Source organism: Ascochyta rabiei, chromosome 10 (assembly GCF_004011695.2).
Source record: "Ascochyta rabiei chromosome 10, complete sequence".
In the NCBI taxonomy this organism is placed as follows: Eukaryota; Fungi; Ascomycota; class Dothideomycetes; order Pleosporales; family Didymellaceae; genus Ascochyta; species Ascochyta rabiei.
Genome location: NC_082414.1, coordinates 1,660,650 through 1,686,551, shown reverse-complemented (window position 1 = coordinate 1,686,551; position 25,902 = coordinate 1,660,650). Strand labels below are relative to the sequence as shown.

At 49.4% G+C, this 25,902-nt stretch overlaps 8 protein-coding genes across 8 annotated transcripts, besides 15 other annotated features; 6 read left to right on the top strand and 2 right to left on the bottom strand.

Moving 5' to 3' along the window:
- Positions 1-170: part of a dispersed repeat that runs on past the window's edge.
- Positions 171-456: 286 nt separating this feature from the next.
- EKO05_0006680 (uncharacterized protein) lies at positions 457-1,041 on the top strand (the record flags this gene model as incomplete). The annotated part of the gene is made up of 1 exon (XM_059636848.1): positions 457-1,041. One exon carries the CDS (start codon positions 457-459, stop codon positions 1,039-1,041), a length of 585 nt encoding a protein of 194 aa, XP_059492831.1.
- A 310-nt stretch (positions 1,042-1,351) lies between these two features.
- EKO05_0006679 (uncharacterized protein) lies at positions 1,352-2,345 on the bottom strand (the record flags this gene model as incomplete). Its single annotated transcript, XM_038940459.1, has 2 exons — positions 1,352-2,188; positions 2,244-2,345. The coding sequence occupies 2 exons, from the start codon at positions 2,343-2,345 to the stop codon at positions 1,352-1,354; spliced, it is 939 nt and encodes a 312-aa protein (XP_038798178.1).
- Positions 2,346-6,166: 3,821 nt separating this feature from the next.
- EKO05_0006678 (uncharacterized protein) lies at positions 6,167-7,183 on the top strand (the record flags this gene model as incomplete). Its single annotated transcript, XM_038946185.1, has 1 exon — positions 6,167-7,183. The coding sequence occupies one exon, from the start codon at positions 6,167-6,169 to the stop codon at positions 7,181-7,183; it is 1,017 nt and encodes a 338-aa protein (XP_038798175.1).
- Positions 7,184-8,720: 1,537 nt separating this feature from the next.
- Positions 8,721-11,995, top strand: EKO05_0006677 (P-type Na(+) transporter; the record flags this gene model as incomplete). Its single annotated transcript, XM_038940458.1, has 2 exons — positions 8,721-11,012; positions 11,066-11,995. 2 exons carry the CDS (start codon positions 8,721-8,723, stop codon positions 11,993-11,995), a joined length of 3,222 nt encoding a protein of 1,073 aa, XP_038798174.1.
- A 751-nt stretch (positions 11,996-12,746) lies between these two features.
- Positions 12,747-13,666, top strand: EKO05_0006676 (ATP adenylyltransferase; the record flags this gene model as incomplete). The annotated part of the gene is made up of 2 exons (XM_038940476.1): positions 12,747-12,860; positions 12,920-13,666. 2 exons carry the CDS (start codon positions 12,747-12,749, stop codon positions 13,664-13,666), a joined length of 861 nt encoding a protein of 286 aa, XP_038798173.1.
- Positions 13,667-14,988: 1,322 nt separating this feature from the next.
- EKO05_0006675 (Argininosuccinate lyase) lies at positions 14,989-16,468 on the top strand (the record flags this gene model as incomplete). Its single annotated transcript, XM_038940444.1, has 2 exons — positions 14,989-15,043; positions 15,129-16,468. The coding sequence occupies 2 exons, from the start codon at positions 14,989-14,991 to the stop codon at positions 16,466-16,468; spliced, it is 1,395 nt and encodes a 464-aa protein (XP_038798172.1).
- Positions 16,469-17,257: 789 nt separating this feature from the next.
- EKO05_0006674 (uncharacterized protein) lies at positions 17,258-18,724 on the top strand (the record flags this gene model as incomplete). Its single annotated transcript, XM_038940279.1, has 3 exons — positions 17,258-17,631; positions 17,717-17,815; positions 17,872-18,724. 3 exons carry the CDS (start codon positions 17,258-17,260, stop codon positions 18,722-18,724), a joined length of 1,326 nt encoding a protein of 441 aa, XP_038798171.1.
- Positions 18,725-19,010: 286 nt separating this feature from the next.
- Positions 19,011-19,014: a direct repeat.
- Positions 19,015-19,182: a long terminal repeat.
- Positions 19,015-24,299: a mobile genetic element.
- Positions 19,021-22,457: a dispersed repeat.
- Positions 21,354-21,586: a mobile genetic element.
- Positions 21,441-21,586: a mobile genetic element.
- Positions 22,458-24,289: a mobile genetic element.
- Positions 22,549-22,567: a tandem repeat.
- Positions 22,767-22,903: a mobile genetic element.
- Positions 23,166-23,467: a mobile genetic element.
- Positions 23,241-23,479: a mobile genetic element.
- Positions 23,268-23,488: a mobile genetic element.
- Positions 24,130-24,299: a long terminal repeat.
- Positions 24,300-24,303: a direct repeat.
- Positions 24,304-24,382: 79 nt separating this feature from the next.
- EKO05_0006673 (uncharacterized protein) lies at positions 24,383-25,234 on the bottom strand (the record flags this gene model as incomplete). Its single annotated transcript, XM_038940275.1, has 3 exons — positions 24,383-24,995; positions 25,048-25,111; positions 25,159-25,234. The coding sequence occupies 3 exons, from the start codon at positions 25,232-25,234 to the stop codon at positions 24,383-24,385; spliced, it is 753 nt and encodes a 250-aa protein (XP_038798169.1).
- Between the last annotated feature and the right edge of the window lie 668 nt (positions 25,235-25,902).

The following is a 25,902-nucleotide window of genomic DNA, read 5'->3' as shown; positions in this document are numbered from 1 at the left end:
GGAACTAAAATCTCTTAGACACTCTGCTTAGGCTTTACGCTAACTTACGTTATTAATCTGTAATTAGCTGAAATTTGCACTAGTATGTGATTGGCTGCTAGAGTTTGCTAGAGTTTGCTAGAGCCTGCGAGGGTGCGCTAGGGTAAGCGGAGTGTCGGATCAATGAGATAACCTGACCTCCCGTTGTCGTACGGTAGTATCCGGAACATGAACGTGTATCCTTCACTAATTCTGGACCCTTGGAATACTCAGTGATCCTCAAACCAGTTTTGTGTTGGCCAATCTTACGACGAATGAAAAATATCCATGATTTATTGTCAAACCCGTATTTTGTTTAAATAGTGACCATATTTGAACACTTCTGACAGACTCAAATCTTGTACCCAAGATTGATGCAGCTTCACTAAGAACAGTCCCTTTCTCTTCACGACTACCATCGGCCGTATCGCCAAGCTTATGGTTTCGTCGCATCGCCTAAATCGTAGAGAGACTCACTATCATCTCAAAATTCTCACCGACACGCCAGAGTGGACTTTGGCAGCATCTCATCCGCGCGTGTCCCCGTCGTCGACAGTTTCGAACAATTACCGACTGCCAGACCATAAACCAACTCCAAAGAGAAGGACAACCAAACGTTCATCATCAACCTCATCAAGTCTGGAAAGCCAAACTTTGACTGCGAAACCAAGTCTCACGACCAAAAGGTCGGCAATTCGCAAAGTCACTAAAGTGAGAAGCCTCAAGATCAACTGGAGTAAGGATATCGCCATTCAAAGAATCGCAAAGAACCTGGCTCTTCTTTGTGACGAAGTCAAAAAGCTGAATCATGAGATCATCCGTCTTCGATCGTGCGTGAGCGCTGTGAGTTTTCAACAGTATAACGACGAAGCTCTCAAGGTCGGTGCCTCAGTCAAGGAATACATACACCGTTTCTTAGATCGGTCATGCGCTGCAAGAAAAGCAGAAGGCACCAAGAAGCTTGGAGATGGAGGCAAGATGTTTCATCGAAATCAACGACTCCAGGAGAAGGTTTTGAGATAAGATATGTGCACCACAGGTTTTTAACGTAGTTTGAATATGGCTTTCAGTCTTCCTTCGTACTCTCGCTCATGTGTCAGACTCTGTACAATAATTTAGGGAGCTTAAAGCAGACGACAACAGACAAATTATACAATCAGTTATCTACTAGTTTGACAAAAACCTAGTTTTAAAGAGAGATGCTGCACAAAAACGATGATATGAGGGGCTGGCACGATCGCGCAAGCTATTCAGTACTGATGATTAGAACAGTGCTCGAGCTTCGCAAAAGCCCTCAGTATGATTGCTGAGTGAACCCTCTGACCATTTCAATCTACTTCATCATCTCTTCAATCGTCTCCTCAAGCCGCTTCGGCCTTCTATTGGCATCTTTCAGCAGCCCCTCGAGCGTGTAATCCTCAATCGCACACTCCCCGTCTTTCAGCGCATCATACGAGCTGCTCCACCACTCTACGCTCGCCCTCTCTGTACCTTTCTCTGCATAGTAGTCCTCATACTCTTTCCTGCTTACAATCTTCAGCTTTATTTCCTCTCCTTTGACTTTGCTGACAAGCTTTGCGATATCCTGCAGTGTCCATGTCTTCTTCTGACTGAGATAGAACGTCTTACCGCTCCACTCTTCGCTCGGCGCCGCGAGTATTTTCGCAGTTCCATAGGCCATGTCTGGAATGGATGTCCAGCTAATTGGTCCGTCGCCCGCGACTATGACTTCCTTTCTTGTCTCGTCTTTCAGACCGAAATAGTACCCGAAGTACAAAGGCCAGGACTCGTTGTATAGCCCCTCCCTGATAATCGTGACCTTGACCTTGTTCTCTTTCTCCAGATCCTTCAAGTATCTCTCAGTTCGAATATGCGCGCGCATCACGCCTGCTTTGCTTGGGTTGCTGAAGCCAAGAGATGTGTAGTAGACGTGCTTCACGCCGGCCTCGAGCGCGGCATCGATAGCAGCGCGGTGGTGCCTCTCACGACCTTGCCAAAGTGGTGCATTGTTATAATCCATTTCTATGCGTGGCGTAGAGACAAGGAAGAGCTTGTTGCATCCTGCGTACGCGCGCTTGAGTGAGGAGGGGTCGTCGAAGTTCGCTTGGCGGATAGTGATAGATTGGGAGCGGAGGTAGTCGAAGCGCGGGTCTTCAGGGTCTGTCGAAGTCTGTGTGATCACATTTAATACATATTGACACATAGCAATAGTGGAGGAACCTTACGCAGACTATGAGCTCTTTGGGGTCGATAAGGTTGTTCTCGAGAATTGCGTTCAAGACGGCACCTCCCAGCTTGCCTGTTGCGCTTGTAAGAGCAATAGTCATATTGCTAGTTTGTAGTGCACTTTTTGTAAATAAAAGTGAAGTGTAAGGTGATCAGGTAATTTGTTGTGTATATGAGTTAGGATCTGTATTATTAATTCTGATGAGGTCATAGCATTCAGGGTCCACTTGGCAGTTGCAGTCTCGAAGGCCGATCAGTAAGAAAAACACTGAAATCGCCTTCGATTCGCAGTCGAATGAGCTGAAGGGAGGAATGATCGCTCTCCAATATCATTGGCACCTCTACAGATTTGATGTGCAGGATTTAAGTGATTCGTAGAAGAAGGCTAGGTATTACATATTATTCTACTAGCGTCATTCTCCTCCCAAAAATGCATCCTGGTCTAGGCGTAAGTGTAACAAAACGGTCCGCTGAGCGTGCTCGTCGCGTCGTCAACAATAATGTTCGGAAATCCGACATGCCCGAGGTAAAGTTGATCTTGTAGTGTAGCATTACGGGTTGGCGGTTGGCTCAAAAATGTGAGCGTTCCAGCAATAACGTGTGTCCTCTTCTTCAAGTCGAGATTCTGCCATGTCCACCAAACGCGATCAACCATACCCTAGAACTGTTAGCTTGAGCACATAAGATACAGATTTTGAAAGCCTACATGATGTTAAAAGAACGCCGGATCAGCTGGTGAGTTGTAGAGGTCGGAAGCAGCGTCGCCACCGATGATGTAGTGGCCACCACTATGGATACCGACGGAGCCTGGAACGAAATTTTGCATCAGATCCTGAAAGCTCCTGATTTCTGTGCTATTCTTGATGAGAAACGCGATTTTTCCGTCCGTGGTCTCGCTCGCAGCTTGCTTGCTAATGTCACGACTAAGACATCGAGGGTTGTACCCAAGGCCATCGGCCCGGGGATTGGGCTTGACGCCGGCAAGATGGTTCTGGAGAGGGCCCATGTTGACTTTCCAGCTGATCTAAGGTTAGCTTGTCTTTTCCACAAAGAGAACTCCTAAGGAAAGGCTTTACAAAATTAGAGGCGTGGTACTCACTCTTTCATAGGACCGGACTTGACGCAGCCACCACCATTCGCAGGCTGGAGAGTCACGAACAGCGAGCATCGCTTGGAACGCAAGACGCGTTGCGTTCAGCAACATATGCGCCGTCTCCTGAGAGACTTGTCGCACTACCGTCGAAAACTGGCGACTTTGTGGGATCACTTGCCCACCATGGCCAGCTGTAGTAGGGCTGATATCCTTTGTAACCGCATTCGTTGCGAAATACATGTTCGTAGGCCCATGTGTAGTATCGATGCCAAGCCAAGAAGATACCAGTGCCATGGATGTTCAGAGTCTGGATGATGTGGGATACTTTCCTGTATTGGACAGTGTGCAGGACAGCAGCTGCAACGGCCCGCGATGTGTATCATTGACTCTTTGAAAGCGAATTGTGAGCGGCCTGCCGTTGCCGTCCCACGCATTTCCGCTGTGAATTTGCTAATTGTTGTCCCGCCGTTGTGGCTCGTGGTCGGCTCGATGACGAACGTCCCGTTAAGATCCTTCTGAAGACTTTTGAGGAGACTGCGTTAGTGTTTCATCTCTTGGGGTCGGCAGAAATTGCCTAGGCGCTGCATCATGTCTGCTCCCATCGAACCTTCAGTTGCATCAAACCTTACACCCGAGCACATTGCGTTCACCAATGCTCCTGCCCTGTTGGCAAAAGCCGGACTGGTGTTCGGTTTTGCTGCCGCTGTTGTGGTTTCAAGGATTTACGTTAGAGTATGCATACTAAGGTCTTTTGGAAAGGATGACTGGGCCATGGTCTTAGCAATGGTGAGTGAACAGCATAATTCTTCCTGCTTCTATACTAACTCATGAAGCTGCTTGCAGCGGGCACTTTTGTTTGCTATGTGCTCGAAGTCCCTCTTGGCGTGGGGAAGTATCTGACCGCTGTACAAATGGACAAAAGCAACTATCGAGAACTGCTCAAAGTACGTCAAGTACATATGATCTGTGTTACAGTGGGACAATGCATGGTCAAAATATTCAGCCAGTCTCTACTTTTTGCGCCTCGTTGCAAGGGGATTACATACCTGGTTCTTGTACGGTGTGACCACCTTTCTGGTTGCCTTCAAGATTGTGTCATTCTGTACACTGGGTATGCTGCCTTCTAAACTCTGCCAACCAGTTTGATGCGCTAGTATCCACCAGTAGGTTGCTACTTACTTTTTCAACCATTCGTGGGCACTCTAGCAGATGGCCATCCATACAAGAAGTTTTTGCCGCTGAGATGTCCTCTCTCGCGCTGTGTCATGCTAATTCTGTCATTTTAGATGTTTCAATGTGTGCCGGTAGCAGCCGCCTGGGATACACGGCTGCGACCGCCACCTATTGGGAAGGGAAGCGCCAAATACTTCAGCATGCAGACATTTGGCCAGATCGGCATGTTCAATTCCAGTCAGAATGCCTCTTCTACTGTGTGGGCAGGTCGAACAACATGCAGTCATCAACATCCTCACCGATTTTCTTTTAGCTTTGCTACCTGTACCCCTCACATGGCAGCTACGGCTCAACCTGCGGACGAAAATCTCGCTCATTTTTGTGCTCTCTCTCGGTCGCTTCGCTTGCATCGCCGGCATTATGAAAATTCGCCTCAAAAAAACCATCCTATCCGACCCGAACCGCTTCATCTACGATGGGTATTCGATGTGGAACTTTGTCGAACTGGATGTGAGCATTGTAGCAGGGTCGTTTCCTGCGATCAAACCCCCATTCAATAAATTCCTGAATGCCGCGCGAGGCTTGACCAGGGGCTGTTCGAAATCTTCTGGTCTCGGCGATCAAAACATGCTCAGATATCAGAAACACGCTAATCAGTCTGATCGCGAGATTGCTTTGGTCGAATATGAAAATGGCAGGCCGTCTGTCAGAGCATCACTACACACACCAGCGTCCAGCGAGAAGGCCATCTAGAGCATGGAGAGAGCGAGATATAGTGAAGACAGCATTCTTCCGCATCACAAATTTGACAAAAGACCAAAAGCTGTCGTAGTGGCAAGCGATTCTCAAACTAGTTGATTTTCGATACAGGTATTAGTGCATTCTGCATTGGTCGATGATGCAAATTTCTGCTTTGTATGGTACCATCCCATTCGTATGTTCTTTAGCTTTCTCTATACTCGATGGAGGTGGGATGCGGGACGTACTGCCACTGTCAATGATCATCATCATAGAGCACAGATTTGCTGATTCCCGCCCACTCAGTTAAATAAAACAACCAGTCGCTTTTCACGGTGGCAACGTCGGGATTCGATGTAACAACGCGATTGGCTGGGCAATTTCCGAATCTTTTGGCCCGATGCGATTGGGCAGTCTGGCGGGCCAGGCGATTGGTCAAGTCTCCTAGCTTACACCGGTACAAGACTGAGGTGTTGTCGCTGCTTATAGAATGGACAGTGTTATCGATGGTACCCGTCAATCTCAGATATGATCAAATCTTAAGCTCCGTTTCGGGGTCCCTGCTTGAACTTTCCACGACATGTCGTTATGATATATGAGGCTGAGCATGCGTAGTTCTAAGAAGCAGGTGGGGCTGAATTATGAACGAAATTGACCGTGGCGGACTCGTTCCCGACTACCCTATGGGGCTATCTCTATCCACTACGCTCAGCATAATCAGAACAAATCGTATGTGCAAAGATACGAAACCGCGATGGAAAAGGATGGAAAGGATATAAAGAACTTCGTGACGCCCGCAGAGATTGCTTCATTAACCTGCAGATTCGGCAAGAACCACTCACTGTCTTTTAACACCCCACAGAAGCGACAATAGTCGGCAGCATTCAGCACTATTCTATCGCTCCCGCAAACAGCACGATGGGCATTGAGAAAGGTTCGGTAGGCATCTTGCCAGCATCGTGGTATTCTTCCCGAGAGATGTACGACTTTGAGCGCCGCGCGATATTCTCCAAGAGGTGGCTGTTTGTTTCGCACAAGTCGCGTCTTACTCAGACTGGCGATTGGCTTCGGTACAGCTTTGCGAGCTACGACATCATTCTTACAAGGGACAGGACAGGGGCCATCAACACCTTTCATAATGTGTGCAGACACCGTGCCTATCCGATCATCGAGAAGGAAGGTGCAGGCAACAACAAAATCCTAGCTTGCAGATACCATGGTTGGTCCTATGGACTCAACGGAAAGCTCGCAAAGGCGCCTGGATACCAAGAGATGAACCTTGACAAGGACCAGAACAGTCTTTTCCGCTGTCACACTAAGATCGACCGCAACGGCTTCATCTGGATCAATCTGGACGCAAAGGAGTCTCCCGAGGTGTCGTGGGAAGAGAGATCCGACAGCTTTGATGCTCAAAATCAACACCAGCAAATCGACTTTGACGAATACAAGTTCGAAACAGAACTAAAGAAGGAGGGATGCAGATTTAATTGGAAACATGGACCCGCCGAGTCCACGTCGGACCATGCAAAGAAGCAGCTCAACAGTACTACCATCTTCTACTTCCCCAATGCTTCTTCTACCGTCTCTTCCAAATTTGTTGTCATTCAAAAAGCCCTTCCCTGCGGACCGAACAAGACTACCAGGCATTTTGAGATCTACCGCCACAAGGACTGTTCGAACACTGAATTCAAGGCCATCATTGATGCGTATACAAACGCACTGCATACGGAGAAGGTGAGCGACAGTGCACCAACTTCCTTCCAGAGTATCTTACGCGATGCTATCACAAAGCATCACAAACAGGAGAAGGCAGTAGGCAAGGAAATTTGGCCATCACGACCAAAGGACGTGGGTGCTGCAGATCAAGCCGACGAGGACGAGGATATTTGCGCAGGCCTTACCTGCGGGACGCAGAAGCAGGTTTTGGCATGGTAGACGGTCACTTTTTGGTGGTGCCCAGCGACTTAGCGGTCATGTTACCTCCTCCTAAAACGTACCAAACATCTTATCCCATTTTCATGATCACCACAAACACAGTGAAATCTAAGAGACGCATTAAAACTACCCAGCACTTCGAATGCTAGTGATCTTGGCTTTCGCAGTATTCTTGGACATATTAGGGAAGCCTATTCAATAATCAGCCAGATTCATAACTCTTCGACGACTATAAACCTCGATCGAAATTGCGGGACCCAATAATCATCTCATCCGTCTCTGGTTTGCTCGACGTGTACTCTGTTCATTCATGTTTGCACAGTTCAACTCGGTGAATTGTCCTTCTGGTGAGAGTCGACCAGGGCGGCCAGTTAAACACCGGTTCTCAGTCAATGATGGAACTATTCAAAACACACCACTTTTCATACGGGGAACACATCGAGGCTGGCAGTTACTCAGAATTACAGTAGCATGCTCGTATTTCATTACTGCGATTATTCTCCAGTACAGGAATCACCTGGACTTTGTTCGGATCGATCTCCGATAGATCTTTGCAAGAAGCAACGGCTAGCTGTCGCATTCCGCCGCACATTTCATTTCAAGCATCAACGCAACAGGCCATGTCATCTACGGTTGATTTCTTTGTATAATGCAACTTGATGGAGATTGTGTCTGACCCGCGGGCTGCGATGGACCGCGCTATGGGTGTGCTATAAGACACAGCTTAGACTCCACAACATCGAAGGAGTCACTGCAACGCTCTCATTGGTTGAGCTATCATACCAGATGACGTCCACTCGGAACGGGCACGAACACGTCATGTGCACTCGCCAGGAGAATAGGCCTGGAGAGAGATCTGCATCCTTGACTTGGCATCTTGGCAAATACCGTAGAACGACTTGATCTTTGGACGTGTGTCTAGGATAAAACGGTGGGTGAAAACAAGACTTCAGGTCCGGGCTGGTTAGACACAATAGAAGTGCGCCATTAAAGAAAGATAACAACGAGAGTCATGATTAGTCAAGGAGTTTGTAGAAACGATTGTTGGTATGACCTGCTCTGCGCCGAGTCCGCCGTCTTCAAGGCCAAGATCGTGAACACTCATTAGTTCGACTTCACTCGCGAAAGTTTTGCATATTTACCTTGGCACATGCCGAACATCCGATCTGTGCCATTTGCTCACACACTTTTTTCTCGAGTTATAAATGTACGCTGATATCGCCTAAGAAAGTCTGTCGCTCACCGAGAATCACAACAGCATTTGCTCAAAAACTTCCAACGCCATTTCAGGCTCTGAAGACCCTCAGATCCCCGCGTCTTATTTCACGATCCTCATTCATATTTCCCTAATCGCCAACCACGGCGTAAACACGGAGGAGTCTGTCCCATAACCCGTGCTGAAGTCCTCTATGGAGTCTACATCATACAACATCGCTCAATTCGTCCACACTGGGACGAGGATAAGAAGAAGAATCACATAATAAACATTGTGGAACACCGAAACACTTTGCAAACGAACTTACAACAACGAAGCGAAATGGGTAACCCAGCTAAATCGCCCGACGAGGGGCACGTCAGTGGTCAATCAAACAAACCACTGTCGCTGCCGCCTCACAGCCTTACTCTCGCCCAAGTTGTGGACGAATTGAGCACCGATACCTGGTCTGGACTTGATGATGCTGAAGCCAAACGTCGATCTGAGGAATATGGCTCAAACGATCTGGGAGAAACAGCTGGCGTATCAGTTGTCAAAATTTTGATCGCGCAAGTTGCCAATGCAATGACAATGGTCTTGATCCTTGCCATGGCCGTCAGCTTTGGTATCCAATCTTGGATCGAAGGTGGGGTCGTCACATTTGTCATTCTACTGAACGTTGTAGTCGGCTTTTTCCAGGAGTGGTCGGCCGAGAAGACCATGGACTCCTTGCGCTCATTGAGTTCCCCGACCGCAAAAGTCATTCGTGGCGGACAGCAATCAACGATACCTTCGGTCGATATTGTTCCAGGCGACGTTATCGAAATCAAGACCGGCGACACTCTACCAGCTGACATCAGAGTTTTTGAGGTGGTCAACTTCGAGACAGACGAGGCACTCTTGACCGGAGAGTCTTTGCCTGTCCGCAAGAATGAAGGAGACGTCTTCCCGGAGAAGACTGGTCCAGGAGACCGTCTGAATATTGCATATAGCTCATCAAACGTCACGAAAGGTCGTGCTAAAGGTGTCGTCTTTGCAACTGGCGTCTATACTGAGATCGGTGCTATCGCTTCACAGCTGCGAGAGTCGAAATCTAAAGTCCGACCTGTCAAGAAGCGCGGCCCGAACGGTCGTGCAAAGCCACACCGCTACCTCGAAGCGTATACACTCACAACAACTGACGCCCTTGGACGCTTTCTAGGCCTCAACATCGGAACGCCCCTGCAGAAGAAGCTGTCCAAGTTGGCTATGCTACTATTTGGTATTGCAGTTCTTTGCGCCATCGTCGTCCTTGCAGCCAATGAGTTCAACGCGACCCAAGAAGTCATCATTTATGCAGTTGCAACCGGCCTATCCATGATCCCAGCTAGCTTGGTCGTTGTTCTTACAATCACAATGGCAGCTGGAACTAAAAGTATGGTCAAGCGTAACGTCGTCGTCAGAAACCTCAAGTCGCTAGAAGCTCTGGGAGGGGTGACAGACATCTGTTCCGACAAGACTGGCACCCTAACTCAAGGCAAGATGATTGCGCGTGGCGCCTGGATACCTGGTGTTGGAACGTACACCATCGAGAATTCTACAGCGCCGCAGGATCCGACGATTGGCGAAGTGCGCTTTGGGTCTGACATGCCAAGCCAGCTTGATCTAAAAGCTGCAGGAGACGCCTGTGGCGATCTTATGAGTTCAGAGAAGCTTCAACCAACTGCATCTAAAGGACTCGAGGAGTTCCTTAACGTCGCTTCCTTGGCCAATCTAGCTGCTGTGAAGAAGAAGGGGGATGGACAATGGGAAGCCCATGGTGACCCCACTGAGATAGCCATCCAGGTATTTGCGGCTCGATTTGGACTCGATCGATCTCGAATGACCAAAGGTGAAGCAGCTATCTGGGAGGATCTTGTGGAGTTGCCCTTCGACTCGGACGTGAAACGCATGTCCGTCATCATGCGACACTCCAGTGGCAAGACACATGCATTTACTAAGGGCGCTGTCGAAAGAGTCATCCAGAGCTGTACCTCCGTCGCCACCAGTTCTGAGGAACTCGGAAGTATCACAGACGAATTTCGTGATGACGTTTTACGCAACATGGAAGCTCTAGCCAGTCTCGGATTACGTGTATTAGCTCTGGCTAGCAAACCTTTTGACATTGAAGTTGAAAAGGGCGCCAACGTGGAGCGTACCTCGGTTGAAAGCGACCTTGTCTTCCGTGGTCTGATCGGTCTGTACGATCCTCCGCGGCCCGAGTCTGCTCCTGCTGTACAGCAATGCCACGAAGCTGGTATTGAGGTACACATGCTCACTGGCGACCACCCCGAGACCGCCAAAGCCATCGCGATAGAAGTTGGTATCCTGCCATCTTTAGAGCGCATGAAGCGCATATCACAAGATGTAGCAAAGTCACTTGTGATGGCCGCTTCAGAATTTGACAGCCTCACTGATGAGCAGGTTGACAAACTTCCTGTGCTGCCTTTGGTAGTTGCCAGATGCGCACCTAGCACTAAGGTTCGCATGATTGAAGCCCTCCACCGTCGAGGTCGCTTCTGTGCCATGACCGGTGATGGCGTAAACGACTCACCATCCCTCAAGCGTGCTGATGTGGGTATCGCTATGGGTCAGGCTGGATCTGACGTTGCTAAGGTATGAGTCCACATCCCCACCAATTGACGTGTTAGAGACTGACGCTTGTTTAGGAAGCATCCGACATTGTTCTCACAGACGACAATTTTGCCTCGATCCTTGCTGCTATCGAAGAAGGCCGCCGTATCTTCGACAATATTCAAAAGTTTGTCCTGCACGTGCTCGCTGAGAACGTTGCACAAGCCGGTACACTCCTTGTTGGTTTAGCATTCAAAGATGCCACTGGCTTATCTGTCTTTCCCCTTGCCCCTGTGCAGGTGGTATGGATCATCATGGCTACTTCTGGCATGCCTGACATGGGCCTTGGGTTCGAGCGCGCCGTCCCGGACATTCTCCAGCGTCCACCACAATCTCTCAAGACGGGTATTTTCACCATGGAGTTCCTGATAGATATGATTGTGTACGGTCTTTGGATTACAGCGCTATGCCTGGCCAGCTTCACTGTCGTCGTGTTCGGATTCGGTGATGGCAATCTAGGCATTGGCTGTAACGAGAGCTACAACGAGTCGTGTGAGCTCGTCTTCCGCGCACGAGCAACAACGTTTGCATGTTTGACGTGGTTTGCCCTCTTCCTGGCTTGGGAGATGATCGATATGAGGCGTTCGTTCTTCCGCATGCAGCCAGGATCGAGGCGCTACTGTACACAATGGATCCTTGACGTTTGGCGCAACCAGTTCCTGTTCTGGGCAATTGTTGCTGGGTTTGTCACGCTGTTCCCGCTTATCTATATTCCAGTGATCAACACCGTCGTGTTCAAACATGCGCCAATCGATTGGGAGTGGGGCGTTGTGTTCATCGAGGCCGGCCTGTTCTTCGTGGGAGTTGAATTCTGGAAGTGGTGCAAGCGGGTTTACTTCCGCCGCAAAGCTCGTGGGTCGCTTGGTGTTGACCACAAGAACATGGAGATCGAAGATCGAGTGTTTGGCCGATACTACACGACTGAGTCCGCATTGTCGACGGAATCGACGAAAGAGAAGGTATAGGCAGGATTGAGAGCGTCGTATTGTCAACCGACGATCGCTGGCATGCTTGGGGATTCAACTCACCTAAGATCCGAGCACAAAAGTATGGTTTGCGTTAATTATTGCTCATGTAGTCAAGAGTTGCCATCATTGGCCGATAGAATAAATCCAACTCAGTCGCTTCTTATTCCTGGGCGTAAATGTTCCCGCAGAGTGAAAGTGGTTGAGACTTAGCTTTGTAATCTCCACGTAGCCACGATTAGACTCATACTCTTGCTCTTCGCCTTCATATCTACAGCCTGGTCGATGGTTGTGAGCGCCTCTGCCGGTATATCCGAGTGGAGATGAGATCTGTGACCGCGTTCTTGCAGCCCTTGTAGTTCAAGAATTCGCCGCCGGTGCTGCGTGAGCCCTCACTTTTTCAAATTCCGGCAAAACCACTTTGTTGTTCAATGACGTGTACGATCAGGTCTTTCTGGGCATCACACTTCATACATACTGTGACTCTGCGAGTTCATCACCGTTATCGAACTACGGAAGTTACCAAGGGTTCACGACTCTTGTGTAATGGCGGTACAGAGCTGAGCGAGATGATGTGAGCTAGACACAAGGAAAACGACGACGCTAAGATGCCAATCAGACTAAACCTAATCGGGCACTAGCGCGCGTTGATGTTGTTTCCTTTCTAAGAGACAATATTTCACTTATCAGGCACCGGCGCCCATGCTTGCTCCCATATCATCTCAATCTCTCGAACACAGATTCGGTAAAAATGAAGGATCTGAATGAGGAAAAGATTACGGCTCTATTTGATGAGCTAGTCTCAGAAAACATCATCATCTACGGGCCGCACGAGTCGATCAGGTATGAGGCTGGACGCTATCCTGTAAGTTACTCGATCCGAATCGGTACGTCCTACATATGGCTGATTCAGGACGTTTTCAGCTCGAATTCCGAGTTTGCAAGCATCTGAACAAGAAACCGCACACCGTTGGTGCAAAACTCAGTTCCAGCTTCGACAAAAGCCGCAAATGGGGACCAGGCAGCGACATGTACTGTCCTGACGAGCGCTTGATTCTGGGTCAGCTGAACGACACGCATGATCTGGCGTTGAACTTGTTCTGCGTTGATCGGCCTCAGCTACTCATGTTGACGCTAGACTCTTATCAGCGGCAATACGACCCACTGGCGCTGGATGACTTCAAGGCTGCGCTGGAACTACTGAGGTTGTTTCCTGGCATGTATGTTATCTACAACTGCAGCGAAGCTGGTGGATGTAGTAGAATGCACAAGCATATGCAAGGCTTGAAGGGTCCACCATACGCGTTTGAGTACCTGATTCACGCGAGTGAAGAAAAGCTGGATGTTCCATTCCGGTACTTCACCCACCATTTTGATCAGACTTTGAGGTCCGCATCGGCAACTGAAGTACTGGATGTATACAGAGTACTCATTGACCGAACACGAGAGGTGCTGCAAATCGGGCCGGAAGATGTCTGTCCTCATAATGTTGTTTTGTGGGACGACAGACTCATCGTGATACCACGAAGAAGAGGCTTCTTAGAAGGTGCAAGTGCAAACTCTGGTGGTATGACGGGCTGCGTATGGGTTCCGGATGAGACCCAAGTGGATGAGTGGAAGAGGCTTGGGTTCACGAATGTTTTGCGGGAGCTGGGTGTTCCTTCGGCATGAGCTTCATCGTTGCCACCTCAGTCTATCGACAAGACGATCTATGTGCCCACGGCGACATACATCTTAGAACTAATAGAGAAAAGACGGAAGTGAACTCAAAGATGATACACCACCACTAGAATGCAAGAGCCAATGTCGCTTCTTCGATGCGCTTATTGTAACCTAGCCACAAGTATTTTGGGTGTATTCGATACACCGCGCAACAAAACAACCCAGTAGGGCCTATGTGCACCAATCGCACCCATGTTTTACTCCTGTGCATGGCTGCTGGCCGGTTGAGTGACCAGTGAATAGCTGCTTCGGCCTACAAAATCATCAGCTCGACCTGTTCTCGCTCTTGAACATCACTCCAACTTCGATCTCGAGACCGTGCGAGCTTTACCACGACTTTGCGGAATACAGACTAGGATTTAGGTACAATCATGAGTATGTCGATTTCGATCTTCTGCTGACAGTCGATTCAAGTTCAGAAAGGACAAGGGAGACAACAGCAGACTTCTGATCGTAGGCTGTAGTCTACGCAAAGGCATTTCCCTCCTGTGCCTGTAGGATAGGAAGTGATTGTTGGCGACTGTAGCCTTAGCATTCCGAACTTATAATGTGCAAAGTCAAGTCCTGACAATAATCGGGCCACGAGACGGGTTCCACAGTGTAGTGTAATCAACGCCGTGTGCACAGAAAAGGAATGTCGCAGAGAGAGACGACAAGGCATTTATCTCTATGAAGATACCCTAAGAGCGGCAAGAAAGAGCGGCAAGAAGATATAGGGAGTGGATGAGCGTGAGGATACCCGGAAGGCTCATCAAGATAGCTGGACTGCCTTTGGCCGCCATGAGCATTGCTGGCTTTGAGTCGGGTGAGCCTTGTGTGGGATGGATCGGTGACAACATGGAGAAAACAGTGAAACTGTCGAACGGAGCTGTGGTATTGGGGGAGTTTAACATTCAGGAGCTGGAGGCAGCTAACAAGCTGCGCATCGTTCCTATCGTCTCAGTGGGTAGTGACATTCGCTTGCTTCTACCGCAAGCAGCCTGCGAGTTTTGCTTGACATGCGCCGTTGGCCAGGAGCCCTCAATTTAAGAGACATGTGAACGAGTTGTATGAAAGCGTGATGGCCTAATGATACGTTGCAAAGAAACATGCGTCTGCGGGGCTGGTGAACGATGAAGGAAGGCGAGGCAGGCGCTAGCAGCTAGCTCCCTAGCGTGACCCCACCCCTGTCGCCGATGCGGAGCGTCATGTCTCTCAAACTTTCTGGGGTGAACAGTCACAACAGTTACACACCACTTTCCTCTCTCCCAGTTTTACAGACAACCTTCACCATGGCTTCAGAAAAGAAAGTTGCCGAAAATATGCTCTGGGGAGGTCGCTTCACAGGTAAGTAGCGCACACGATTGGTCTATCTGTTCGTGGTGCAAGCTGCGTCTCAACCATGGAGAGCTGTAAGCTAACTTGCTCATAGAGGGCCTTGACCCCGTGATGGAGCAATACAACGCGTCTCTCCCGTACGACCGTCTCTTCTACGCACAGGATATCGCTGGTTCCATCGCATTTGCTCGCGCAAATAAGAACAATGGCATCTTGACTGGCGACGAGTTTGCTGCCATCGAGAAGGGGTTCGTCCAGATCAAAGAGGAATGGGCGAACAACACCTTCCAAGTCAAGCCCAACGACGAAGACATCCACACAGCCAACGAGCGCAGGCTCAGCGAAATCATTGGCAAGGACATTGGCGGAAAGCTACACACAGGGCGGAGCAGGAACGAGCAAGTCGCAACAGACATGCGATTATGGTTGAGGGATCAGCTGCATATACTGGAAGGCTACCTCAAGCAGCTCATTCAGACATCAGTCCAGCGCGCAGAGGCCGAGATCGATGTGCTCATGCCCGGCTACACGCATCTGCAGAAGGCACAGCCGATTCGGTGGTCGCACTTCATCCTGGGCCATGCTACCGCCTTCTCCCAGGAACTCGAGCGTCTACGGGAAGTCATCAAGCGCGTCAACCGATCTCCACTGGGCTGCGGCGCGCTCGCTGGCAATCCCTTCAACATCGATCGTGACGCCATGGCTAAGGAGCTTGGCTTTGAGGGCATTCTACCAAACTCACTGAACGCCGTCGGCGACCGAGATTTCGTCTTCGAGACCTTGCAATGGGGATCGAGTCTCATGCTGAAGATGTCACGATGGGCAGAAGACCTTATCATCTACTCAAGTCTCGAATTTGGCTTCGTGCGCCTCGCAGACGCGTACTCGACAGGCAGCTCCCTCATGCCCCAGAAGAAGAATGCCGACTCGCTGGAGCTGATTCGCGGCAAGAGTGGACGTGCTTTTGGACACATGGCTGGTCTTTACGTCACTATCAAGGGCCTGCCGACAACGTACAACAAGGATTTGCAGGAGTCTGTCGAACCGCTAATCGACCACATCAAGACTGTCGGGGACTCGCTTCAGATCGCTACTGGCGTCATTTCCACTCTATCCATCAACAAGGAGAAGATGTACGCCGCACTCGCACCTGAGATGCTTGCTACAGAATTTGCCGACTACCTTGTCAGGAAGGGTGTACCCTTCCGTGAGGGCCATCATATCTCCGGTCGCGTTGTTGCAGCCGCAGAGGATAACGACATTCCCATGGATAAGCTGAGTCTCGAGCAGTTGAAGGCCATTGACTCGAGATTGGGCGATGATGTTGTTGAATGCCTCGACTACGAGCGTGCAGTAGAACTGAAGAACGCCACTGGTGGCACAAGCAAGAGTGCATGTCTTGAGCAGATCGCTATCATGAAGAAGTCTCTTTAGTTTCCTCGACAGACGACATGAATGCGAAGTCTAAGCTCTCAACTATAGAATAATAGAATGCTACACTACTGGACCAAGCGTACCTATTCTCTCACTTCTCGCTGAATGCGTACCCGTCAAGCTGAACAACGATACAAACACAGCGAAGTGATCTCGGACTCTCAGGCTTATCTAGGCCACATCGACCACCTTGTGCGTCGTCCTGAAGCCCTGAGCGGGCGACTGTTTTGGTACTCTTTTAGATGTGGGAAAGTGTGACGTCATGTACCTGAATGGTCAACATCATGCACGGTCTGGACTCTACGTTTTGTAAAGTTTGTGAGGAACGTTCACATGCATACAGGCTTTTTAGACAAGCAAGTTCCTTTGTACCAGCGTTGAGCGCAAAAGAGTTTACCGTGCCATCGACCAAGTATCGGGCCTATCAAATTGCGATCGTCTTTTCGCGCATGCTCGATTGGCCATTGCTGATTCGTTCAGAGCTGCGGAAGCACTAACTCACAACGACTATCTTAATGTCTTGGTCTTTCATTTGAGGCAACGGGCCGCTGTAGGACCCTGCGGCAATATATATTTCGAGGGCTATGTCACTGTGCGTGCCTCCACCTTCCTCTACAATTTGCCGATCTCAGAACGATCCCAGTAAAACATGCAGGGAACATCGACACTACAAACAATTTCTCGGCCTCGTCGCGATGCGTGCAAGCGTAAAAAGTCACGACTGACCATAAAAGACTTTGGGCCGACGGTATGTAAGAAATTGGCAATTACTGCTACTCGAGATTCAGCATGTCATCGACATTGTACACCCTCGTCTCACTGCTTCCTGTGTTCCAATTCGCTATAGCACAGACGGCGGGATCATTCAACACTCTGACCTTCAACGTCGCTGGTCTTCCTGATGTCCTCAATGGTAACGACGTACCTGGCGATAAAACAACCAACACGGCGCGTATCGGTCAGCTCTTAACGCAGTATGACATCGACCTCATCCACGTTCAGGAGGACTTCAACTATCATGCTACGCTTTACGCAAACGACAAGCACCCATATAGGACTGCGACAAGTGGAGGAGTCCCAATCGGCAGCGGATTGAACTCTTTGAGCAACTTCCCTTATACTGATTTCGAGAGGGTGAAGTGGAATCAATGTAGCACATTCGAGTAGGTCTGATCCCTCTAATTGAAGCATTGATACCCACTTCAGGTAACATCATATGCGGTCGTACTTTTCTGACAACCAATGTAGCAGCGCGGATTGTCTGACGCCGAAAGGTTTCACCTTTATGAGGGTCAAGTTCGCTGAAGGCGTTTGGGTAGATGCATACAACTTGCATGCAGATGCTGGGTATGCGACCCCTCACGTATTCGGTAATTTGACATAGTCGCTTATTGTTATAATAGCACCACAGCAGCGGATCTCTCGGCCAGAGCCTCCAACCTGCGTCAAATCTCCGATCACATCAAGACCAACTCGGTTGGAAACCCTGTTGTTGTATTCGGAGACTCGAATACACGCTACACACGCACTGGTGACATCCCTGCTGTATTCAGCACCGAAAATAACATGAAGGATGTTTGGCTCGAGCTTGTCAGAAAGGGCAGCCCGCCCACAGCAGGCAGCGATGCTCTGCTCTGCGACAATCCTTCGCCGAACACTACATGCGAGACTGTCGATAAGGTGTGGTACCGTGGATCTCCTGCTGTCACTCTCCAAGCTACTACATTTGATTACGCAGGAGACATGTTCCTGCAAGAGGACGGCAACATCCTCAGTGATCACAATCCCGTGCTCGTCGATTTTACCTGGTCACTCAAGGGGCAGCTGCAGATTGGCGACGCCTACGGAGGCGAGTACGGAACCTGGTTCAACGATCTGGACTCGCTGGCAAAGGCCAGCAACGCCAAAGTTGCGACTATCACAGTCCGTGGACAGAATCGCCTTGATGGCATCGCACTGAGCCTAGCCTCCGGACAGACACTCACCCACGGAGGAACCGGCGGCACAGCCTCCACTCTGACTCTGAACTCGGGCGAGACGTTGACTGGTGCGACATTATGTCAAGGGGAGAAAGACGGCGAGATGAGGATTTTCTACGCTCAGTTGCGAACAAGTGCAGGTAGGACTGTCAGTGCGGGTGTTAAGACCAGTACATGTGTTGAGAAGACAGCCGCGAGCGGGTCCAGCTTTGTTGGGTTCCTCGGTCGATCTGGAGATGAGATTGACAAACTAGGGTTTGTCAGTTTGAAGGCCTGAGTGGACTGATGCACGGAAAAGCATTACCGTGGTAATCAGTCAACTGTATCCTCAGACAATTGAATTGCCTTGCTACGCATATCATTCACATCTATACCTGTCCAGCTTGACCACGGCTCTCGTAACTCTTGAATCGCTTGATGGTGTGGTACAGAAAGCGAACAGGGTAGGGCCATAAGGTGGTGGGTTGGTGAAGTGCCACGAAACGAGTATATCCATCATAAAAACGCATATGAGCAAGATCATTCAACTAGTCAAATTTGACTACTCTACACAATCGAATCATGCTATGTTGCGGTATCAATTGGGTGTCAATCGGACCGTCTACCCACGGCAGACGGCCCTAGCTTAGTTGGTCTCGGGACAGGTATATATTGCACTCTCCTAGCTAGACAGCAATACAGCGCAGTCTTTCTATTATTCCCTACAGCGGCTAGTTACGCCGCCACAGTTATAAGCCCAGAAGCCTTTAGTTAATTGCTGCGTTCACCTGTTTATATACAGCCTGTACAACTGGCTGTTAACACAACTGGATTAATTGTTAACCCGTTAAATAGAGCATGTCCTAAGAGATAGCACAATAAGTGCATATAAGCAGGACCCGCTAGTAACAAAGACGTCAGTTATACTCAGCAAGCCTGATAACTGGAAGAAGTAGTTGTTTGTAAGAAAGGACACAGCAGACAGAGACAACCTGTGGCCGTACGTCAACCCAAGTCTGTCAGTGGACGAGCTGAGGAAGCTACAAGATAAGAAGCCACAGGAGAAGCCTGTGTGGAGGTTTAAGAAAACTCAGGTATCTGAAGAAGAGCAGGACGATATTGACATTAAGGATCTGTCTGCTAAAGAGATATCAGTCTACAACACGTAGGCAAGGAGGTTTAAGCGTAAGGAGGCAAGATGGTTACAGAGAGAGAAGGCCTTAAGAAGCTTTAACTCTAAGATTGCCCAGACAATCAACGTCAAGCACCTGGATCTTATTGTTAGCTGCTCAGACCCGTACAGTCGATTGACAACGCTCAAGAAGCACCTCTGCCCATCAGTAGGTGAGCGGAATCACCAGCTACGCAGCTGCTACAGAGCTGTGTGTACGAGACCAAGGAGAGCAAATCTGGATACCTGGTTTAACGAGTAGGTGACAATCACCAGACTCCTGACGGAGGCCAAGATGCCCGAAGTGGATGGTAACTGATCTCAAGAGGACTTCATACTGTCGATCAGGGGCCTTAACGATAGCTGGGCAGCTACACAGCTGCATGAGCTAATCAGGAAGGACCAGAGAGGAGAGCAGTACACGTCAACCGCAGATCTTGTAGCTGAATTTCGGTCTTACTATTGACGCACACGTCCAATTGCATTATCTCTTAGCACGTTTGCAACGTTAGGTGTTGCACCCAGCACGGCTAGCACACCTAGCACAGACAACCTGACAGCCTTAGGTGGATTAACACGACGTACGGCATGCCTGTGTGGGAATAGCCACAGATTCAAGGACTGTCAATACGTCAACCACAGCCTACAGCAGTCTAATTGGACGCCAGATGCAGCAGTAGAGAAGAAGTTTGACGAGCTACGCCAGGCTGAGACTACTATAGCTAAGGCACTTAGACACGTAGAAGCTCGCCTTAGGAAGAACGGCAAGCAAGAAACAGAGAGTAAGAAGCAGTCTGTAATCAGCATAGATAATGGCCAGCCAGTCAGGAGCACAACCCACTGCAATGCTATGCTACAGACTACAGCTATAGCTAATCAGAGTCAGCCACTGCTACTTACTAGGTAGATACTAGATCCAGGTTCAAACTGTCACGTGACAAACACTAGAGGATCCAATTAGACTACAACTATGAAGGGAGGACCCACAGACTACGTGTACGCTGGCGGAGTGCTAGCACAGATAGAGGAGTGGGGTGAGGTAGTACTCAACGTTAAGACGCCAACAGGAAGAAGCCAGATGAAGTTAACGTATGTGGCCTACATCCCTGGATTCTTCACAAGCGTGGTTGGATTGTCACGCAGCAGGCCTCTAGGAGTACACTTTGACTCAGGACGTGACTGCCTATACCAGGAGAAAGCGTCAAACGTCATATGTCTATTGCAGTACCAGGATAGACACTAGTTAATTAACAATAAGAAAGAGCAGGCACTGTAGCTGGCTCTATTATCAGTGTATGCGACACGATATCTAGTACCTAGGCCGTTACAAGACGAACAGAAGCCACTAACAGTCACCTAGAAGGATGCCTATAAGCTCCTTAGCCACGTAAGTCAGAAGGCAGTAGCTCAATTAAGTAACCACGTTGACGGGATACAGGTTGAACAGCACCCTAAGGCACCCTAATGGGACACGTGTGAGACGTGCATACAGGCGAAGCTACACAGGATAGTCAGCCAACAACCACCTAGGGAGCCAGCCATCCGTCCATTCTATAGACTTGGCATTAACCTTGTTTAATTGCGTAAGAGAACAGAGCGCTGTTACAACAGAGACCTGTAGATGTTCTATGCCGTTAACCAGTACACGTCTTGGCACGAGGCGTGCTACCTACCAGATAAGAGCTCAGTGACGCTAAGGCGTGCTGCAGAGAGACTACTGGCGAAGATTAGACGTTAGTACAATGCTGATGTGTCAGTTATAAGACTAGACAGTGACTGTGGCTATAGTGAGATGCTACAGATATTCAGAGACCTTGGTATTGTCGTAGAACCAAGAGCCGAGTACACTGAGGAACAGAACGGACTCACAGAGAGAGCCGGCAGCACGATTGTCACGAGGGGACGGGCTATCCGGATCGGCGGAGACCTGCCTATGGAGTTGACTAACAAGTGCTGCATAACAGCTGTATATCTCCTTAATCGCACACCTACAGAAGCACTGTCCTAGAGAACTCTATATAAGGTTGTCCACAGACGTAAGCCAACAGTTGCTTACCTGACTACTATTAGATCCCAAGCATACGCGTTAAACACAAAGCTGAAGCGCAGGGAGAAGCTACAATCACGTGCGTTGATGGGACAGCTAGTAGGCTATGACTCCACAAATATCTATTGCGTGTGGATGCCAACGCTGCAGAGAGTATTGAGGACACGGGACGTGGTCTTCCTGCCGTCAGAGCACAGCATGGAGGAGGTTTACCCAGAGAGACAGAGACTACGTGAGATTGCTACTGTTCTCAACATCCTAGAAAATCTAGAGGAACCAGAGCAACTTATAGGGGAGTCACACGTCAGTGAAATCATTCCCAGTCAAGAAAACGTCAACAAGACAGAGGATGCCCATGAGGCAGAGAGCGTTGACGAAGCAGAGAGTCAGCTAATGAATAAGATGGCTGGTCATCGAGAGTTACAGAAGGAAGTGACAGAGAGTACAGAATGGCTACCGACGCCTGAGGACACACCCGAGCCGAGTTGTCTGCTGGATGGCAACAGAGAGATAGTTGAGAGTAGTCAGGAGAGTGGCAGCATGCCACGAGGCTGGCAGACTCTTATGCCTGAGGCAGAGGCTCCAGATCGACGATCGAATAACGCTCCAAGGAGAGAAGAGATCAGCAGCCAGATTGACGAGGCAAGCGTGCTGACGTTAAGGAGACAGAGACGCCCGCTGGGATCGTACTACACAGCATTTGCACTGGCTGTCAATCCGTCAGAATCTTAGAAACTTATGGGCGAAGCGCCACGCACAAGGCTGCACAGAGACAGGCTCCCAGCACCCCCACAACAGTGGAGAGACCTAGAGAAGCACCTGCACGGACAGGAGTTCAGAGAGGCAGCTTATGCTGAGTTTGCTAGCTGTTAAGAGAAGGGATGCTTTGCAACCACGTTAGTAACAGCAGCAGCAGCAGCCGCTGAGGCACAGATACTCCCTCTGAAGTGGGTATTCACATACAAGTTTAACGAAGATAGGTACCTCTACAAGTACAAGGCAAGACTTGTTGTTAGAGGAGACCTCCAGAACGAGTGGGGAGACACGTACGCAGCCACACTGGCAGCACGTATATTTAGATCTCTAATAGCTATAGCTGCTGCATTTAGCCTTTAGGCGTATCAGTATGACGTGCTAAACGCGTTCCTGAATGCACCACTAGAGCAGCTAGTCTACGTTCGTACACCAGAACCGTTCGTAAGACAGATAGGCGAGCTACTCAAACTTAAGAGAGCCCTATATGGCCTTAAGGACGCACCACAGCTTTAGTTTAAGCACCTGAGCAGAACGCTGGTGAACCTAGGGCTGAGACTAATCAAGGACGTGCCGTGTCTATTTACAAGCAAGCATTTAATTGTGTTCTTCTATATAGATGATATTGTTGTTCTGGTACACCTATAGCATCTCAGCCATTACAGCCAATTTAAGAAGCAGCTGCAGGCAACGTACAACGTGCGAAGACTAGGTGCCCTAAAGTGGTTCCTAGGTGTACGGGTACTTAGAGACTAGGAAGCAGCATCTATATGGCTGGTACAGGACTCTTTTATTAACAAAGTGTCAGCCAAGTTCAACTTAGCACAGACGTCAGGGAGATACCCAGTGGTACCGTTAACTGAGAGCTACCTGCCGTTGAGCACAGAGGAGCCAAACGCCAGCCGCACACAGATATACCAGCAGCTAGTTGGCTTGCTGGCCTACATATCAACCTTTACGAGACCTGACGTGTCGCGAGCACACTTAGTCCTAGCACGTCATCTACAGAACCCTGGGCAGAAGCACGTGGCAGCTGCTAAGCACGTCTGGAGATATCTGATAGGTACAAAGTACTTGGCTATTAGAGCATGTAACAGAGCAAGGAGCAGTACCACATACATCAGCTAAATCAACAATCTGTCAACGTTCTATAGAGCATCTGATGCAGCGTTCGCTAACAATAAGGAATCTAGACAGAGCTTATATAGATACCTGTTTAAACTGTATAGTATGTGTATAGACTAGAAGGCAACACGTTAACGCTTAGTTGCCAAGTCTACTACAGAGGCAGAGCTTATGGCTCTCTCCGTGGCTGGGGGGGAGATGGAATGGTGGAACAGAGTGTTCAAACACCTTAGGTTCAATCCTAACGTGAAGCCAGTCATCTACTGTAATAATCAGCAGACAGTAGGCATAGTTACAAAGCAGGAGGACAGGCTACACACGAAGCTACGCCACGTTAACACGCATTAGATGTGGCTTAGGCAGGAGGTACAGCACAGTTGTATAGACGTTGCCTGGTGCCCTACAGCAGACATGCCAGCAGACGGCCTTACTAAGACTCTAGTACGACAGAAACACAAGAGATTTGTCCAACAGCTTAGATTAGAAGACGTTAAGCATCACCTTATAGACAGCACTCAGGAGGCTGGGATACCAGATCTAGCAGGCCTCACCGGGTGGTACTAGGTAGATAGATTCAGCCTTGTTGTTTACGGCAGCTGGGGGGGAGTGTTGCGGTATCAATTGGGTGTCAATCAGACCGTCTACCCACGGCAGACGGCCCTAGCTTAGTTGGTCTCGGGACAGGTATATATTGCACTCTCCTAGCTAGACAGCAATACAGCGCAGTCTTTCCATTGTTCCCTACAGCGGCTAGTTACGCCGCCACATGCTAAGATGGCTACAACATAGCAAACTACTCATGAAGACTAAAAGCACTACAGAGCTTGATCGAAAGCCAGCCATAACGTCGAAGGAGACGTTCAGGCATTCGCAGTCTTGTCGTTGTAGTAGTGAATCGTCTGATCCGCACACCCAGCCGGTGTCTGATACAAGTAGTTGCCCAGATTGATGTACAGCTGCTGACCCGTGCACACGTACCAAGCCGCAGCGTTCGGTCGTGTGACACCTGCAACAGTCCACGTCAAGCCATCACCGTTCCAAGCAAATTGACCATAGGTGTTCTTGGTAGTTGAGAACGTAACAGAGAGCGAGTTATCGTTGATGTACCTCGTCTCCGAGACGACAGCATAGAGCAGCTTCACAGGGGCTCCGGGCGCGGACACGAGCTGGACGAGTTGACCATCGACGACTTGGAATTGCCCTGCAGTGGTGTAGTCGCCAAGAAGGGCTGCACTCGTTGCATACAGAGGCTTTGTTTGCATGTATTTATGGAAATTTGGTGAGGCCACCGCGCGAATCCAGTAATAGCCTGTCTGAAGCGTTGTGCCCGGACCTGATCCTGCTGGTGTACCCGTCGCTGCAGGGGCACTGGGTACGACTGTGACGCTTGTCTTGGTAGCGGGGGATGAAGGCTTAGCCGAAGTGATCAAGGTTGTGACGGCAGCTCCAGGTTGGCATTGTGAGTAGTAGTCACTACAGGGTATCAGTGAACGATGACTGTTTGCTGGAGTTGATGAGATCTTACTTGATCTCCACACAGGCAGATCCCGCGGCACACGACGTTACTCCGCCCCAATTCACTCCGCCGCCTTGATGTTGTTAAAAGAGACAAGAGAGCATGTTCCAGGAGACTCACATTGTTGCCAGTCTCCCACCGCGGCAGAGGCTGCGCCAGCTAGGAGAACAATAGCACCTACACCAGTGAGACGCATGATGCTCGTGGATTGGATGGCGATAGCAGATTGACTGGTCAGTAAGGGTTTTAATCGGCGTATCTGCAGTTACTTGTACTGGATTTATATAGTAGCATCGTAGCAGAGTCAATCACAAACATGGCGTAATGAGCCGCCGGTCCGGAGCAGCCGTACAAAGTAATTGCACTGTACTAAGCGAGTCCCTGGGGGTCAAGGCCACAAGGTCGTGAAATCATGGCTTGGGGGCTTGTTTGGAACAAGCGTTTACCCTGGGTGTGATATAGGGTTTCAATAGACTCAGTCAAGGTCAAACCTCAGGATTGAGGCAGCTGGATCGTTGCGGTCGCTGCGCAGTTGGCAACAGCTTCGTTACTGGTTCTCATATACTCGTCACTTCAATTTGTGACAAGCGATATTGTGGGATGTCTTCGATTTGTCCTCCCATTGGCAGGATGCAGATGATGGAAACAGACAGGAAGTGTGGCTCGTGAGCGCTGGCATTTGTGATGGGGTGGTTCAGCGTGTGGGGAAGAAAAGGGTCCACCTGGACCGTGCGCGTCTCTTATCGATAGACTTTTCGCGCTGAACGCCACCGCTCCAGCGATCTCACAAGACATTCTATACTCCAAAAAGCCTTTGACGACGCTGTGCCAAAAGCAAGAATTTTCAGAGGATACATTAAAACA